Raw genomic sequence first — 16,994 nt, forward strand, 5'->3', positions numbered from 1 at the left:
GCTTTAGTCTCTTAATCTGAGACAGAGTATCTGAGACTTTAGTATCTGCCTACCACTCGAACTCATGTGACCCACCACCCAGCTTAATTAAAATTACCTCCCACTGAAGGACTTGCAAGTTCCCAAGGTCTCAAACCCCTTTGCCAAGGGGTATTTAGACTACTCACAATTAAACCCCCAAGTCCTCACACCATCTTTTGACTTGTCCTTTTAGTTGTAGGGGATATCTTACAATATTCCTTACACCATAGCTGCTCCAAGACTTTAAAATTCTATGAGAAGGAATGGTTCTTGTTTACCTTAGTATTCCCCATACTAACAGGGAGCTTTGCAAAGATGATTAGATGTCTAATTATTGTTGGAGAAAAAAAAATGGGCCACTGAAAAAGAAGTCTAGTTTATTACAATATTATTTCTCCTACATTCTTGAATAAGCTAAATATATCCAGATTTCTCTCTCCCTATATATACACACACACACACACACATATATATATAATCTTATGAAACAGACTAAAACTAATAAATGAAACCAAGAATTTTTATCTTTTATTTATGCATTTCTTGACCACAACTATTACAATGCTGAGTTTTTCACATTTCCAAAGTAATGCCTCATCCATCGCCATGTTATCTTATTCCAAATTACTAGGTAAGGTGGAACTTTTCCAGTTACACAAACAATAAAACTCTTACTCTTAGATCTCACCCATAGCATCAGTGTTTGAGCAATATAACTAAGAAGTGTGGATTACAAAGCTACTTAAATCTTCTATTAAAAGGAACAATATTTTTAAAATTTTCCAAGATATAGCATAGAACACAAAAACACAAATATGTTACAGACAGTATTGTCTGCAGCCCCACCCCAACCTTCTACTACTTAGAACGTGAACTTATTTTTAACAACAGTGAACTTATTTTTAACAACAAAGTAAGGAATCTGCCTCAAACTCTTTTGGAGTGGGAGAAACTGCTGGCTAAGGCACTGGAGCGGGCCTTGGCCCAGGCAGCAATATGAGCCTTGGCTGAAGCTCTAGCTTGGGCTCTCTCTTCTTCATCTCTCAAAGCCTCCTCATACAAGGATGGGAAGGCAGTGGGGACCATATTATGGATCTTAGCCATAAACTCTAGCACTTTCATCTTGGTGGTTTCAGCATGGGCTCTAGAGCCCCACAGGAACTCATAGCATGGAGGATCACTATTGAACACCTGGCGGTACTCTAGGTACTTCTCCTGCACTAAATCTTTGGTAATGACCTTCTTAGGATCCCCAAAAATGAAGTGCTTCCTCCCCTTATATAACCCCATCACATTCAGGACTTCCCAGATTCGCTCCTCACTAGCACAATTGCCCTGCATGAAGATAACACCCAGAACAGCCATCAGCAGGCCTGTCTTGGGAATCTCGATCCGATCTCTCAGCCTTGCATCGCAGCTTGCTTCCATTTTGTCGACAAGGATGTAGATGTGCCGGTAGGGATCCACTTCCTTCAGGTCAAGGCCAAAGATCATCTCCATGTGCTCAGCAGCTCTCTGGAGGATCTCAAGGTAGTGATTCTTATACATCTGGATTACTTCTCTCAGCATTTCCACCTTGCTAATAGGCTCTTTCACGTTATACTTATACAGCAGGTAATACACCATTATAAGCACCTTCTCATCTATACAGCTTCTGTGGATGGACTCAGTGGATGAAGTACTTGTGGCTCTCTGAACACCCTGTGGATTGCAATATGACCAAGCAATAAGTGAGCTTTAGGAAATAGCTTTGCAAGAGGAGAAAGAGGAAGGGAACTCTTCTCCCACTCCCACAATGGCCTGACCACCTACCAGATTCTGGGGTTCAACTTGGGCCTGGCGGCGTCTCTCACGGGAACGAAGCTTGCTCTTCTGACCCCGAGGCATGATGACTTTCAACAAAGGCAGCAGGCAAGTGGGCAGGTGACTCAGTGACCTAAAGGAAAGAAGATGAGATTGCCATGTCAATAGGTAGATAGATACCGCCTAGGCCTCTACTGAAGGCCAGGTCTACAGGTTTCCTTGAGGGCAATGTCCTGTGAGCCCCTTATTCTCTGATTTGCCTCTGCCCTGAGGACTCTGTGGAAATAACCAGGTGTGATTTAGCTCCTACTTCCCAGATCTGCCCGGGGCTCACTGGGGCTTAGAACAGTGGCTCTGTTCTGAGTTAGGGAACAAAGGGTCATCACTTCACTTTTGGCAAGACCTGGCATTCCTGTGCTCTACTGGTCTGATGTTGTCCCATTATTTCAAAGTCCTTATCACTCTGAGACCCCAGAAGTGGAAATGAGCAGAACTTCATTGGACCACACTTGCCTGGGGATGCACAGGAAATAAAGCGCCCACAGAGCTTTGTGGGACCCTCTCCACCTTTGGGTGATTAGGGGTCTCAGTCCTTGCTCAGTGCCCTCACTTTGGATTCTGGCAGGGCATGAGACTCCTCCCTCTGCTGACATGAGACCAATACTTTCAGAGGAAAACCCTCAAATCTCTGAAAGGCCTGAGGACGTGGTTAGGGACGCCCCAGTCTAACCCACCTGCCCCAGGTACCGTCGGGGGTAAAGGCCCAAATAGGATTCTCTGTGATCCCCACTGCTCAGAGGCAGGTGGTTCCTTCAGTCCTTACTCGGGGTGCTCACAGAGACTGTTGGAAAAGCTTGAATTGCCTCCCTCGAAAGGATCACGTGGCTGCCATCTTAGACCAAGCTCTGCCTTGCAGAGACCGCCCGAGAAGCACATGAGGGTATGCCTCGGCCTCACCCGCTTACCCTAGGTGGCCCTGGGCTGACAGCAGTGGAGGGGATTTGCGAGGTCCCCTTCGTCGTGGGGCAGGTGTTCTGGAGACCGCACCCGGCACCCGCACTGTAAAATGGCGAAGGGCCCAGAAGCTCCTCCCTTTCCTGCCTTACGGCTGCCTTGCTTCCTTTCTTACGCATTCACTTCCCCGGGACACAGGATGCACGCAACCCAGCACCTCATGACCGGAAGCCGCGGCCTCTCAGGCCTAAAGTGCCAGAGAGGCGCAGGCTCTAGTAGGACGCCCACTGTGGTCTGGAGGGTGGTTCCCTCAGACCTCGCTCAGTGTTGGTGCCTTTACCCACCACCCTTCCACCTCCCCGCCTACCTCCCCCATCCCCACCTCCCTGCCCCGCCACTTCCCCCCATCCCCCACCTCCTCCGTTAGGGCCCCATCCCCCACCTCCTCCGTTAGGGCCTGGGACCCTTCCAGCTGTTGTTTCTGAGCCAAAGCCAAGACCCTGCTCAGTGCACCCCTCCCCTACATCCCCCTCGGAAAATTTCAAAGCTATTCAGAGGTCCCTCCGCCAGATGATTCGTGTCCCATGTTCTCCCAGGGTGGGCCGAGAACAGGGCAGAACTCTTTGAGAACCCCTTTTATTTAGACTGACCGGTCCCCTCACTCCCAACGCTTTACCGTAATCCCCAGCAGAGCCTGTAACTTCTCCCATGACTCTTTAACGAAGGCGGCTCAGACAACACGGGCGGAAGTGGTCCTGGGTCAAATCCTTGCCCCACCGGGGCTCCTCCCACAGCCGCCAACAAAAGGGGCTGGGCTTTGCGAAGTCCCGTAAGTTCCGGGCTGGTGGTTCCCTCAGACCTTACCCAGGGTCCTCGGCTTTACTTTCCCGTCCCTCTGCTGGTTTGAGTTGATACCCTGGTCTCACCGCCCTCACACACCTCAGTCCCTTCAGAGGGAATTTTAAGGTTCTTGGAGGTTACTACATTAGATGATTCCTGCTTGGATACTTTTAGGGCTGATGGCAGGAGTGGGACTCTGGGAGCCTTTCCAGTCTAGGATGGGTGGTACCCTCACATCAAACTCAGGATCTTTGCTGTAATTCCAGGCAGAGCCCGGAGCGTTCAGAGCTTCAGCTTTCAAGAGATTGCTTCCCTCAGATCAATGCCTTCATTTCGCTGAAACCCCCAGGGAAAATATTAGAGTGTACCACTTCCGGCCAGATTTGCCTGGCGTCTCCCAGGACTGGTGGGGAGAAGGTGTGGGGGGAGTGGAGTTCTATGGAGTCGATTTTGTCCTACACATGAGGGAATTCCCTTCGAAATCCCATAGGGGCGTCTTCATCTTTTTTTTTTTTTAAACTTCGGTTTGATACTGTGTATCCTTCCTCTGGTTCAGTTCAGTTCAATTCAGTTCAGTTCAGTTCAGTTCAGTCGCTCAGTCGCGTCTGACGCTTTGCGACCTCATGAATCGCAGCACACCAGGCCACCCTGCTCATTACCAACTCCTAGAGTTTACTCAAACTCATGTCCATTGAGTTGATGATGCCATTCAGCCATCTCATCCTCTGTTGTCCCCTTCTCCTCCTGCCCCCAATCCCTCCCAGCATCAGAGTCTTTTCCAATGAGACACCTCTTCGCATGAGGTGGCCAAAGTATTGGAGTTTCAACTTCAGCATCAGTCCTTCCAATGAACACCCAGGACTGATCTTCTTTAGGATGGACTAGTTGGATCACCTTGCAGTCCAAGGGACTCTCAAGGGTCTTCTCCAACACTACAGTTCAAAAGCATCAATCTTTCAGTGCTCGGCTTTCTTTATAGTCCAACTCTCACATCCATACATGACCACTGGAAAAACCATAGCCTTGACTAGACAGACCTTTGTTGGTGATGTAATGTCTCTGCTTTTTAATATGTGATCTAGGTTGGTCATAACTTTGCTTCCAAGGAGTAAGCATCTTTTAATTTCATGGCTGCAGTCACCATCTGCAGTGATTTTGGAGCCCCAAAATTACTTAGCCTTAAACCAAGACCACCCACACATGGTTCTTTAGATTTCAAAGGGTGAAATGAAGGGAATTCTGGGCCTCACAGCCATGCTGGAAACTCTCAGAGCTGACAGCAGGAGCAGACCACTGTGCTGCCCACATGTTCTTTATCATCTTTACTTAGGTTGGTGCCTGGGACCTGCTGTCCCTTTCCCTGAGCTTCCCAGGTGCAATGCCCTCAACCTTCTGAGTCCCCAGAGAAGAAACTCAGAAGGGACTACTTTAGGAAATCCCTGCACAGAAGTTGCCAGGAAAGAAAGCAGGGGTGAGGCTCTGGGATCCACTCTCTTCTGGGATGTGGGATCCCCTCAGACTCAATCAGGGACCTTACCTAAACTCCAAGCAGAGGCAGGAACTCTCCCCTCTGCTGACCTGATGCTGCCCGCTTCAGATCAAAATGTTCACATCCCTTAAACACCAGAGACAGAATGCAAGGGAAGCCATTTCCAATCACCCTTTCTGGAGATCACCAAATCTGACAACAGGGATGGGGCTCTGTATGGTGGCACCTCCTGTTCTGAAATGGCTGGTCCCTCTGACCTCATTCAGAGCTCTCACCTTTAACTTTGTTAGAACCTGGGATTCCCAAACTGACAGGCTGGTCACTGTCCTCACTGCAAAGTTTGATTTTACTATATTTACTGCAGATCATGTGATGATTTCAGGAATGGCTAGCTTAGAATCTTTTTATTATTATTTTAATTCTTTTAGATTGGGATTATTACCATGAGAGAGAGATAGCTTTGGACTCCACATATATCTGTCATTCCCAGTGCATTTAACAAGAAACTACAGCAACTACAACGGTTTTCCATCTGTCTTATAAATGTTTGCACTGTGGACCAGCCCCCTACTCCAGTCAGTAGCTGGTAGCTACGCAGACCACCAAACACAGCCAGAGTGCTTCTGCCCTCTGGTGTGCAAAGAAATCAGAAACCATGGAGGCAGACTGAGCTGAAAATAACACCAGAGTTGTGTTTTAAGGCATGTCTACACTCAGTCTTAATTCCCAGTCACTGAGGTAATTAGCCTTAAGGAATTCCTCCTCCATTTTCCCCCTTCCTTGTAGCTGCATACCCCTTTTCACTACTTATTGGTAATACTTGCTCTATTTTAACTGATCTGGATCACCAGCCAATCCATCCACTGCACAGCCTCAGCCTCAGCAGTAGGAGGGCCACATACACAGGGGAGGAATAGCTGTCTGTGTCAGGCATCAAGATAGCTCTTAACCTGGGACACTGGCAAGACTGCACAGAACCACCAGGGTAGTGAAGAGATGTACTTTCCCAATTCTGTCAATAACATCACTTGATGGGTGATACAGGAGAGCTAGCTATACTCTGCCTGACAGTGGGTAGGGGCATTCTAAGGGAGGGTGAGGTATCAGGCATGCCTGCCTCCTGAGAAACTTGTATGCAGGTCAAGAAGCAGCAGTTAAAACTGGACATGGAACAATGGACTGGTTCCAAATTGGGAAAGGAGTACCTCAAGGCTGTATATTGTCACCCTTCTTATTTAACTTATATGCAGAGTACATCATGTGAAATGCCAGGCTGAATGAATCACAAGCTGGAATCAAGATTGCTGGGAGAAATATCAATAACCTCAGATAAGCAGATGACACCACACTTATGGCAGAAAGTAAAGAGAAACTAAAGAGCCCCTTGATGAAAATGAAAGAAGAGAGTGAAAAAGCTGGCTTAAAACTCAATGTTCAAAAAACGAAGATCACGGCATCCAGTCCCATCACTTCATGGCAAATAGAAGGGGAAACAGTGGAAACCATGACAGACTTTATTTTCTTGGGCTCCAAAATCACTGCAGATGGTGAGTGCAGCCATGAAATTAAAAGATGCTTGCTCCTTGGAAGAAAAGTTATGACCAACCTAGACAGTATATTAAAAAACAGAGACATTACCTTGCAGACAAAGGTCAGTCTAGTCAAAGCTATGGTTTCTCCAGTAGTCGTGTATGGAAGTGAGAGTTGGACCATAAAGAAAACTGAGTGCCAAAAATTGATGCTAACTGTGGTGTTGGAGAAGACTCTTGAGAGTCCCTTGTAAGGATATCCAACAAGTCAATTCTGAATATTCATTGGAAGGACTGATGCTGAAGCTGAAGTTCCAATACTTTGGCCACCTGATGGGAAGAACTGACTCATTGGAAAAGACCCTGATGCTGGGAAAGATTGAAGTCAGGAGGAGAAGGGAATGACAGAGGATGAGATGGTTGGATGGCATCACCGACTCAATGGACATGAATTTGAGCAAGCTCTGGGAGATGGTGAAGGGCAGGGAAGCCTGGTGTGCAGCAGTCCATGGGGTCACAAAGAGGCGGAGGGGCGGACACAACTGTATAACTGGTCCTTTCGTCCAGTAGATCTGCCCACTCAGACCACTCTACAACTTCAAGGTGACAATGATGATGGAGAGATTCCCTAGCCTTTCCATGTAAACAGTCCAGTACCATCCACCAGATTCTCTACCTTCTGTCCTTCTTATATGTTTTCTACCTTTTGATGACAGCTCCCTGATTGTATACAGCTCCCTGACTTTCAGCTACCCTGGGCTCTCTGGACTTGTTTCAATATTTGATCTCTCTCAGACTCTGGAAGTTACTCCTCTGATCCCACCATCACTCTTCCCAACATGAGTGAAGTGATGTCCTTCACTCATTTAGTGATGTTTTTCTGTCCAGCTGATTTCCTCATATGTGGTCATTCTGATAAATACTTGCTACTCAAAGTAAAGGGAACATTTACTTGGCATGTCAGAGTTTTTAAAGCATGCACCTAGGTGAATCCTGGTACTTAAGATATCACTGAACAAATCTTGCTTTATATGGGTGTGTGAAGGAAAAAATTAATTTTCTGCTCAACCTATTTAGAAAAAATAGGGAAATACAAATTTCAGTAACAGTGGGATGACATATTTTCAATCAAAAGTTTACCCCAAATTTAAAAGCTTGATGAAATAAAATTCCATTAAGTGCTTAATTTATTCACATATATAAATATGTGAGAAGATAATTTGGTATAGCATTATTGGAACAGAATATCAGCAATATTCATAAAAATTTACTATCATCACACTCGAAGGAAGCACTTTAATCTAATTATACTTTTGTACATCTTTCATATGACAAAACATGCACATTTACCCAAGAATTGATGTTCAATGATGTCGATATCAATTCTATTAATCAAAACAGCGAATGAGAGACAACTTGTGTGTCCATCAGGAAGAGGATGTTAAATTAATTATGACACATACATACTTTGTAATTCCAGGGAGTAAAGAGTAACGTGATCTACATATACGCTCACAGAAAGATCCCACCTTCATTTTATTCAGTGACAAGGCCAAGTCAGAACCATAGTATGATATTTATGATAACACTATGATAGTGTTACATATGTATTTTTGAAACTCACAGTGTATATTTCTAGCACAGATAAGACTGGCCTGGAATAAATGTTAAAATACTACACAGAATTTTTAATGCACTTACCTCTGGGCAGGGATGAATCTTTGAGGAATATAGTAAGGAAGAGTAATTATGATTTCTTCCTATTGTTAGAATGTTTTGGAAACAAGAATATATGTCCTATTTCCTTTGTAGTTAAGATATTTAAATAAACATAACAAATAGTAGGTGTGTATTACTCAGATAAAGTTTTTATGAGATAAGAGAAGTGATTTCTGAATGACTTAACATAAAATTTTATTTCTTGTGCACATAAAATCTGCTGGGTACTGGCAGTGGAAGAGAGGGTCTACGCTGTCAGGTAACTCAGGGATCCAGGCTACTTCCATCATGAGCTAACACATCTCAACACAGGCTCTCCACATTTGCAGCTGAATAAAATAAGAAGCATGGAGTTGTGTGTGTGTGTGTGTCTGTGTGTCTCTATGTGTGTCTGTGTGTATGTATTAATTGCTCAGTCATGTCTGACTCTTTGCGACCCCATGGACTGTAGCCTGCCAGGCTCCTCTGTCCATGGAATTCTCCAAGCAAGAATACTAGAGTGAGTTGCCATGCCCTCCTCCAGGGGATCTTCCCAACCCAGGGATTGGACCCAGGTCTCCTGCATTGCAGGCAGATTCTTTACCATCTGAGCTACAGGGAAGTCCTGGAGTTGGCCTGCTGGTCCTCAAATACCTGGGTCTGGAGGTGACAGCTATGTTTCCACTCATATTTCAGTGTCAAGGATAGTCACATGACCGTTCTTAACTATAAGTGGTTGAGCATGTAGTCTTCATATGAACCAAGGATGGAGAGCAGGACACAAAGTGAATGAGCACTTGCAGATGTTCCCATTAACTGTTACACAGTAGCTGCTTAAAAAAGAGCCACTATTAAAATTTGTTATGACCGTAGCCCTCGTCATTCCTGGAGGATTTTCTGAGATCAAATTCCCTTGCAATTCAATAACTTTTTCTAGTGCCAGTATGTGACTGATGTTCTCAAATATAGGTTCACAGCCACTTTCAAAAGGATCTTGTAAATCTCAGCAGGGAGGTGCACCCTTCTTCATTCTTAGCACCTTTCTGCACTGACCTTTTCAGTAATCTCTAAAATCTCAATACACTATTTTCCTTCTTCCTTCTGCTGCATGAAAAAAATAATACTTGAGTCCATGCTATTCACCACCTGTTGGACATGCCTGAATACTTGGACAGGTGTCTTTGACACACTGGAAAATCAGAGTCCCTCTGGGGCAGATACAGACAAGAGGCCGAAGAATGATGGTCATTTTTTAATTTTTATTAAAGCTGGCATCTTCACCAAGAAGACAGTTTCTACCTCTGTGTTAGACTCAATATTTGTTCCACATAATGCCCATAACCTTACCCTGAAATTTGTGTTACATAGCCAAAGGTAGCTAGTGTGTGTAATAAAACTTATGGAATGAATCTTTAAAATGGGAGGTTACACTGAATTATCTGGGTGGGCCCAATTCAACTACATGAGCCACATTACAGATTCAATGTGCTGTTTCAGAAGCAGGGGCCCATTTGCAAGGACTGAAGAAAGGCCTAGAGGAACTATGGCATCTCCAACTGATAGTCTGCAAGGAGACAGCCTCATTCTTCTAACTATAAATAAGTGAATTCTTGTTAGAACCGGAATCTGAGAGCAACCTGAGCCAGTATGGAATGCGATTCTTCTCAGCACCTCCCAATGAGAACCCAGACTCTGACAGCTTGATTTGGGTTTGCATAACCCTGAACAATGACAACAGCACAGCCAACCCATATTTCTCATCTACAGAAATGTGAAATAAATGTGTGTTGTTGCAAGTTCCTTAATTTATGGCAATTTGTTTGTTGGCAATAGAAACATACTAAATGTTCCTAAAAATCTGAGTTTTGGGTAATGCAGTTCCTACAGATGGTTGCTGCACAGTGATTTCCTTGGTCCTTCCTCATCCTGCCACTTAGGAAAGAAGCTTTGGTTCTTGGCCACTTAGTTAAGCTCACTCTTCAGTGTAAGGATTCAGTGGTCAGTCTCAAATAAATCCAAGGTTAAATTCTCCTTTCTTACTAACATCATCCACTCTCTAAAATCTCTTCCCTAACTTTAGGGTTATCTTTCAGTAACCTGTAGATCCTGTGTCAAACCAGACTCTACTCACAAGTCAATCTGGAAAAAAAAAATCTTTTAGTGGAAGTGCCTAAAGTAGATGGGTGGGTGTGTATGTCAGTCACTCAGTCGTGTCCAACTCTTTGTGCCTCCATGGATTCTAGCCCACTGGGCTCTTCTGTCCATGTGATTCTCCAGGCAAGAATACTGGAGTGGGTAGCCAGTTCCTTTTCCAGGCGATCTTCCTGACCCAGGGATTGAACCTGGGTCTCACACGTTGTAGGCAGATTCTTTACCATCTGAGCCACCAGGGAAACCCATGTCTAAACCTCACTGCCGAAGTAGCCACATGAACGGGGCTATTGTTATCAGAGAGGTTCATAGTCAGGGATGGAACAGACAGGGGACATCTGCAGGGGGTTGGGAGGCCCTAAATCAGGGAAAATGCAAGTAATTCTGGGCTTTTTGTTCCACTGGGAGCAGAGAGCAGCCTTATGAAAGGATATTAGACAGCAGGTCAGGACCCAGACTGTGACAGGAGAAAGTCGCAATGCAAGAGTGATGTTATTTCTGAAAGTGCTTGATTAGGGCAGAGTCACCTCCCAAGGAATTCTGAGGGGATGGGCAGGAGGAGCCTAGGTGAGTTAAGTTCACAGCCTAGACTGTATTTTTTTTTGATTGTATTGTTTTTAATTCTCATTTTCATTTCTTATACGTGGGGGTAGTACATTGGCAACAGGGTCCGTCATTTCATCTCCTGAGAGACACTGTGGAGTGTTGAGACTAGAACCGAACTAAGAGACAGAACAACTGCTTCATTCAAGGGGTGAAACAGTGAGGGCCCTAAATGAATTCAGACCAGAGGTCTAGTTCCAGTTCTGACATTCACAAGCCATGTGAAGTCAGGAAAATTGCAAAGTTCTGTGAGGCTTTTCTATGAAGTGAGTTTGATAGGCCTTGCTGTGTAGGATTCCTGGGATATATGTAATACATGAAAGCACCAAGCATGGTGTCTGGCAAGTATTGGGTCTTTTGCAGTTATTGCTATTATTATTTTGATCCCAGATCCTATCAAAATCTGCTCTATGGTCTATTTAATCCAAGAAATGACCAATAATATGAAGCACCCTATGATAAGGCACAATAAATCAGCTAATATGATGCTTAACAAGTAAAACTTTATATGTAAGTTGTTGAGGTTATTTATTGTGTGTGTAAGGGAGTTTTCCAGGCTTCCCAGGCAGCGCAGTGGTAAAGAATCTGCCTGCCAGTGCAGGAGGCACAAGAGATGCGGGTTTGATCCCTGGGTGGGGAAGATGCCCTGAAATAGGAAATGGCAACCTGCTCTAGCATTCTTGCCTGGAGAATTCCATGGACAGAGGAGCCCAGTGGGCTACAGTTCATGGGGTCTCAAAGAGTTGGACATGACTGAGCATGCACACTCGAGCCCACATGTACATGCGCGTACACACACACACACACACACACACACACACACGGGTCTTCTCCAGTTACATGGAACTTAAGGATTCCAGAATTTGTGTCAAGTACCAATTCCTTCCATCCCTTCCAACCCTCCTTCCATTCAAACCACATCCATTTTCATTTATTTCAATCCCATTAAAAATCTAGCCCTAACCTGGAGTTTGCCAAATTGCATACAAGACAACCTAATGAAATGAACTTCAAATGTAGTGGACTCTATCTCCCAGGCCAGAGCAAAGATGGCAAGCACAGTGGCTTCTGACCACACACGTCATATAGAGTATCACCCCTGTTTCTCAGAAATTCCCTGGGCATGATGGGCATAAAACACATAGTTCATGTGTTGTGCTCAACTGCTCTGACAAAAGGACACTGGAAAGGATGCAGGTCACCTTCCATTCTTATTCCAGGTGGAGAATTCTCTCCGGTTTACCCATGACTCAAATGTAACTGCAAGGAGTTCTCCATTTCAGGCTTTAGTCTCTCAACTCTGGACACACTTTCTGAAGGTCTGACCCTTTCCCACCACTCCCACACCCTTATTTGATCCACCTCCTAGCTTACCACAGCCTGACTCCCACTGAAGGATTTGCCATTTCTCAAACTCACTTGCCTCAGAGCGTTTACACTTGACTGCTCACTTCTGGATCCTCCAATGTCCTCTCTTCCTTTTGACTTGTCCTTAGGTATCAGAGTCTCTCACCATCTTTACTTTACAACTGTTGCTAGATTCAAAAATTCTATGGGCACGCTTGGTTTTTTTTTATCTTGATGTTCTCAGTAGTAGCCTAGAGCCTGACAAAGAGCAAGCTCATGGAATGTTTGAGAAATAGATGAGACACTGTGAAAGAGATCTTATTTATTATGATGTAATTAAAGTAAACACATCCAAGTATATATCTCTTAATTTTACAGAACAGACTAAATGTGATAAGGCATGTAAAACTTTATCACCTTTTACATTTTTTTCTATTTCTTGATCTGAGCCATTTTACTGCTGATTTCTTTTCACATTTCCTTGGAAATGCCTAATCCAATGACATGTTATCTTGTTCTGAATAAGTAAATAAGACAAAGTTTCCCAATTTCTTCTATAAAATAGTAAAACTCATAAACATCAATACATGTTTAATTTATATTATTCATAAACTCAGATTCTGAAGCTAGTTAAATTTCTACTAAAAGGAGCAACATTTATGCAAATTTATCCACATAGAACAGGAACACAAACATGTTATATATACTCCGTTTTCTCCAGCCCTGCCCCAATCTTCCACTAGTGAGAACATCAGCGGTTCTCTTCAAATTTTCCTCAGACTTCACTTGGTGCAGGAGAAGCTGCGGGCTGTGGCCGAGGAGTGGCCACTGGCCAAAGCAGCAGCGCGAGCCCTGGCTGAAGCTCTAGCTTGGGCTCTCTCTTCCTCATCTCTCAAAGCCTCCGCATACAAGGATGTGAAGGCAGTGGGGGCCCTACCATGGATCTTAGCTACAAACTCCAGCACTTTCATCTTGGTGGTTTCAGTGTAGGCTTTCGGGCCCCACAGAAACTCATAGCATGGAGGATCACTATTGGCCACCTGGCGGTACTCAAGATACTTTTCCTGCACTAAATCTTTGGTGATGAGCTGCTTCGGATCCCCATAGATGATGTCCTTCTTCCCCTCATATAACTCCATCTTATTCAGCACTTTCCACACTTGCTCTTCAGTGGCGCAGTTGCCGTTCGTGAAGATCACACCCAGGACAATCATCAGCAGACCAGTCTTGGGAAAAAATCTGCCATTACCTGGCTTTTCGTCAAAGCCCATATCCAGTTTATTGACAAGGACATAAGTACCCCTGTTGGGATCCGCTTCCTTCAAGTCGAGGCCAAACATCAGCTCCAGATGCTCAGAGGCTTTCCTGAGGATCTCACTGAATTGATTCTTGTACTTGTAGGTTACATGTTTCAGCATATTTGCCTTGGTCACAGGCTCTTTCGTTTGATACTTGTACAGAAGGTGATGCACCAACAAAGCAATCTTATCGTCTACAGGACCTTTGGGCCGGCGCTGGATGGTATCTTGACTCTGAGAGGCTTTTGGCCTTTCCTCTCCTTGATCGGTGGCACCTTCACTAAATTTTGCATCTGAAACAGAGGCAGCAACAGTGGTGGTGGAGCAGACTTTGCCAGGCAATTGAAGACTGCTGGATGTTCCAGTGGCAGCTGAGCTCTGGGGAACATCTTCAAAAGAAGGAGATGGGGAAGAAGGGGATTCTTCTTTCTCTGGTTCAGTGGGCTGAGCTTCCACCAGATCACTGGGCTCTTGTCGAGCCTGGCGGCGTTTTTCACGGGCGCGAAGCTTACTCTTCTGACCCCGAGGCATGATGACTGACAGTACGTGAGAAAGAGGGTAAATGACTCTATCACCTGGAAGAAAGAGAACGAAATGGTGTGACTCTTCAGTGGGGATGACAGCCCCCTCTGCAGGTTTCCTTGCAGGCACTGCTCTAGAAACCCATAAGGCTCCTCTTCCCTGATCAGCCTTTCCCCTGAAGACTGTGGAAGCAACTAGAGTTCACCTTTAGGCTGCAGCTCTCCTGTCCTACCTAGGTTCTACTGGAGCTGATATAGAGTCTGGCCAGTCCAGGCCCTCTGGAGCCTCCCCTGTTCTGGAGTAGCAGATGTTTCTGTCAGTTCACATTCAAGGCCATTACCTTGACTTCTAGCAGGACCCGAGGTCCTGTGCCTAACTGCTCTCATGCTGACTCGTCACTCCAAAGCTCTCCAAAGCCCTCACATCCCTGACATCGTGGAGGAGGAACTGAAAGGGGACATCACTCTGGGGTGGCAGCAGTGACAAAGCTCTCTGGGACCATCTCCAAACTAGGAGAATCAGGATTCTCACCCCTCACTCAGAGTCCTTACCTTGGTTTCTTGCAGGACCTAAGACTTCTCCCTTGGCTGACCTTAGACCTACTCCTTTGGAGCACGGCCTTCACATCTCTGAAAGTCCTAGGAAGAGTTTAGGGAGATCTCACTTTAACATATCTTCACCAGGAACCCTTGCCAGGGATGACATCACATGTAGGGCTCTGTGAAACACCCTCTGTTCTGTGATGGGTTGTCCCCTCAACCCTGTGGTTCCTGATAGCATTCCTCCCCTTGACTAACTGGTGTCTTCCCTTCTTCAGGTCTGAGGCCTATAATAATCAAACCAAGGCTCTCATCCCCCTGATATCTTGGAATATGCAGTGGAGGGGGGCGGGCGTGGCAGACTCAGTATGACAGATCTCTGAAGGGCTTCCCAGGGCTGGTCACAAAGGAAGGGCCTGACTTGCTGTACCGCCCTTCAGTCCTCTCTATGACTTCTAGAAGGGCCTGGCTGGATCAATTATTTGTAATAGGACCCTCTTCTCTCTGTGACCACTGAGGATAAAGTGAGAGACGTCTTAGCTTGACAGCCCTGCTTAGCCTGACACCAGGGCTTATAACAAGGTGGCACTCTGTGGGGCCCCTCTTTGTCTTAAGGGAGAACTTCCTACAGTCCTTGCTCAAGGTTCTGAACTTAAAACCACCCCTAGGACTCCTCCCTCTGCTAACCTGAATTGTCTAGCATTAGACCAAGGTTCTTACACACCTCCCTTCCTCCTCTCTCTGCTCCCCACCTCTTCACCCCCGCCCCTCCCCCAACACCCCCTTAACCCAACCCCCCTTGTCCCCTCCCCCAACGCCCCCCTTCACCCAACCCCCCCTGGTCCCCACCCCCAACACCCCCCTCCACCCAACCCCCCCTGGTCCCCACCCCCAACACCCCCCTTCACCCAACCCCCCTTGTCCCCTGCCCCAACACTCCCCTTCACCCAACCCCCCCCTGGTCCCCACCCCCAACACCCTCCTTCACCCAACCCCCCCTGGTCCCCTCCCCCAACGCCCCCCTTCACCCAACCCCCCCTTGTCCCCTCCCCCAACACCCCCCTTCACCCAACCCCCCCTTGTCCCCTGCCCCAACACTCCCCTTCACCCAACCCCCCTTGTCCCCTCCCCCAACACCCCCTTCACCCAACCCCACCTTGTCCCCTCCCCCAACGCCCCCCCTTCACCCAACCCCCCCTTGTCCCCTCCCCCAACGCCCCCCTTCACCCAACCCCCCCTTGTCCCCTGCCCCAACACTCCCCTTCACCCAACCCCCCCTTGTCCCCTCCCCCAACGCCCCCCTTCACCCAACCCCCTTGTCCCTCCCCCAACGCCCCCCTTCACCCAACCCCCCTTGTCCCCTCCCCCAACACTCCCATCCCTACCCCTGCACCCCCCCCACTAACTCCCCCCCTGCACTCCCCTCCCCATGGGAAGGTGAGGTGAGAGGGCATGTGGACCTTATGGCCCTGCCAGGAACCCCCAAAACTGACCACATGGGCGGGGCTCTGTAGGCTCGGCTCTGGGGAGGCCATTTCCCCTAGAATGCAAACAGGGGCATTTATTCACTCCTGGCCGGGCCTGGTATTCCATCCTCTACTGGCTTGAGACAGGCATCCCCCTGGTCAAGTGTCTCAACCTCCTGCAGGGGCCAGACAGGACATTAGGTGTGCCTAGTCCAGTAAGCCATACATGGGGTCTGTCGGGACCAGCTGCCGTGAAAGGGAACCCAGGGGAAAGGGGACGTTCCGCCGAACTCACAAAGGGTTCTTCGTTGATCCTGAGAGGCCCTGCATTCCTCTGCTGGCTTGACGCCAACACCCTGGGGCAGTGTTACTATTTCCCTAAATTCCTAGAATATGTCGGCAATATGTCGGACGATCCCCGATCAGAATCTTCTAGAACTGAAGACAGGGCAGAACTATAGTGCCTATGGGGCCTTCTGTCTTTTGAGTTAGAGGGTCCCTCAAACCTTACCTTACCCCTGGTAGAACTCGGATGCTTCTCTCTGCCGACCGGACGCCACGTACTTCTCGCACCACACAGTCTCACCGCCTAACCTCTGGAGACGGAAGTCAGTGTGCCGCACATCCGGGCACCTCTACCCACGCACCCCACGCTCTCCACGCCCACTGCCCTTCCTCCCAGGCTAGATTGCAGAGGCGGGGCTTGAGTCTGCGGTGCCTGCTCTCTTCCGTTA

The 16,994-nt window shown here is 46.9% G+C and overlaps 2 protein-coding genes across 2 annotated transcripts; both read right to left on the bottom strand.

Moving 5' to 3' along the window:
- Positions 1-539: 539 nt before the first annotated feature.
- LOC110129919 (melanoma-associated antigen B10-like) lies at positions 540-2,903 on the bottom strand. The gene is made up of 3 exons (XM_020881594.2): positions 2,790-2,903; positions 1,834-1,957; positions 540-1,722 (listed from the first exon to the last, which is right to left on the bottom strand). The coding sequence occupies exons 2-3, from the start codon at positions 1,906-1,908 to the stop codon at positions 949-951; spliced, it is 849 nt and encodes a 282-aa protein (XP_020737253.2). The 5' UTR covers positions 1,909-1,957; positions 2,790-2,903; the 3' UTR covers positions 540-948.
- A 9,990-nt stretch (positions 2,904-12,893) lies between these two features.
- Positions 12,894-14,292, bottom strand: LOC110129921 (melanoma-associated antigen B10-like). Its single transcript, XM_020881596.2, has one exon. It carries the CDS (start codon positions 14,262-14,264, stop codon positions 13,218-13,220), a length of 1,047 nt encoding a protein of 348 aa, XP_020737255.1. The 5' UTR covers positions 14,265-14,292; the 3' UTR covers positions 12,894-13,217.
- Positions 14,293-16,994: the final 2,702 nt, after the last annotated feature.

The sequence above is a fragment of the Odocoileus virginianus genome, chromosome X (genome assembly GCF_023699985.2).
Source record: "Odocoileus virginianus isolate 20LAN1187 ecotype Illinois chromosome X, Ovbor_1.2, whole genome shotgun sequence".
Classification (NCBI taxonomy): domain Eukaryota; kingdom Metazoa; phylum Chordata; class Mammalia; order Artiodactyla; family Cervidae; genus Odocoileus; species Odocoileus virginianus.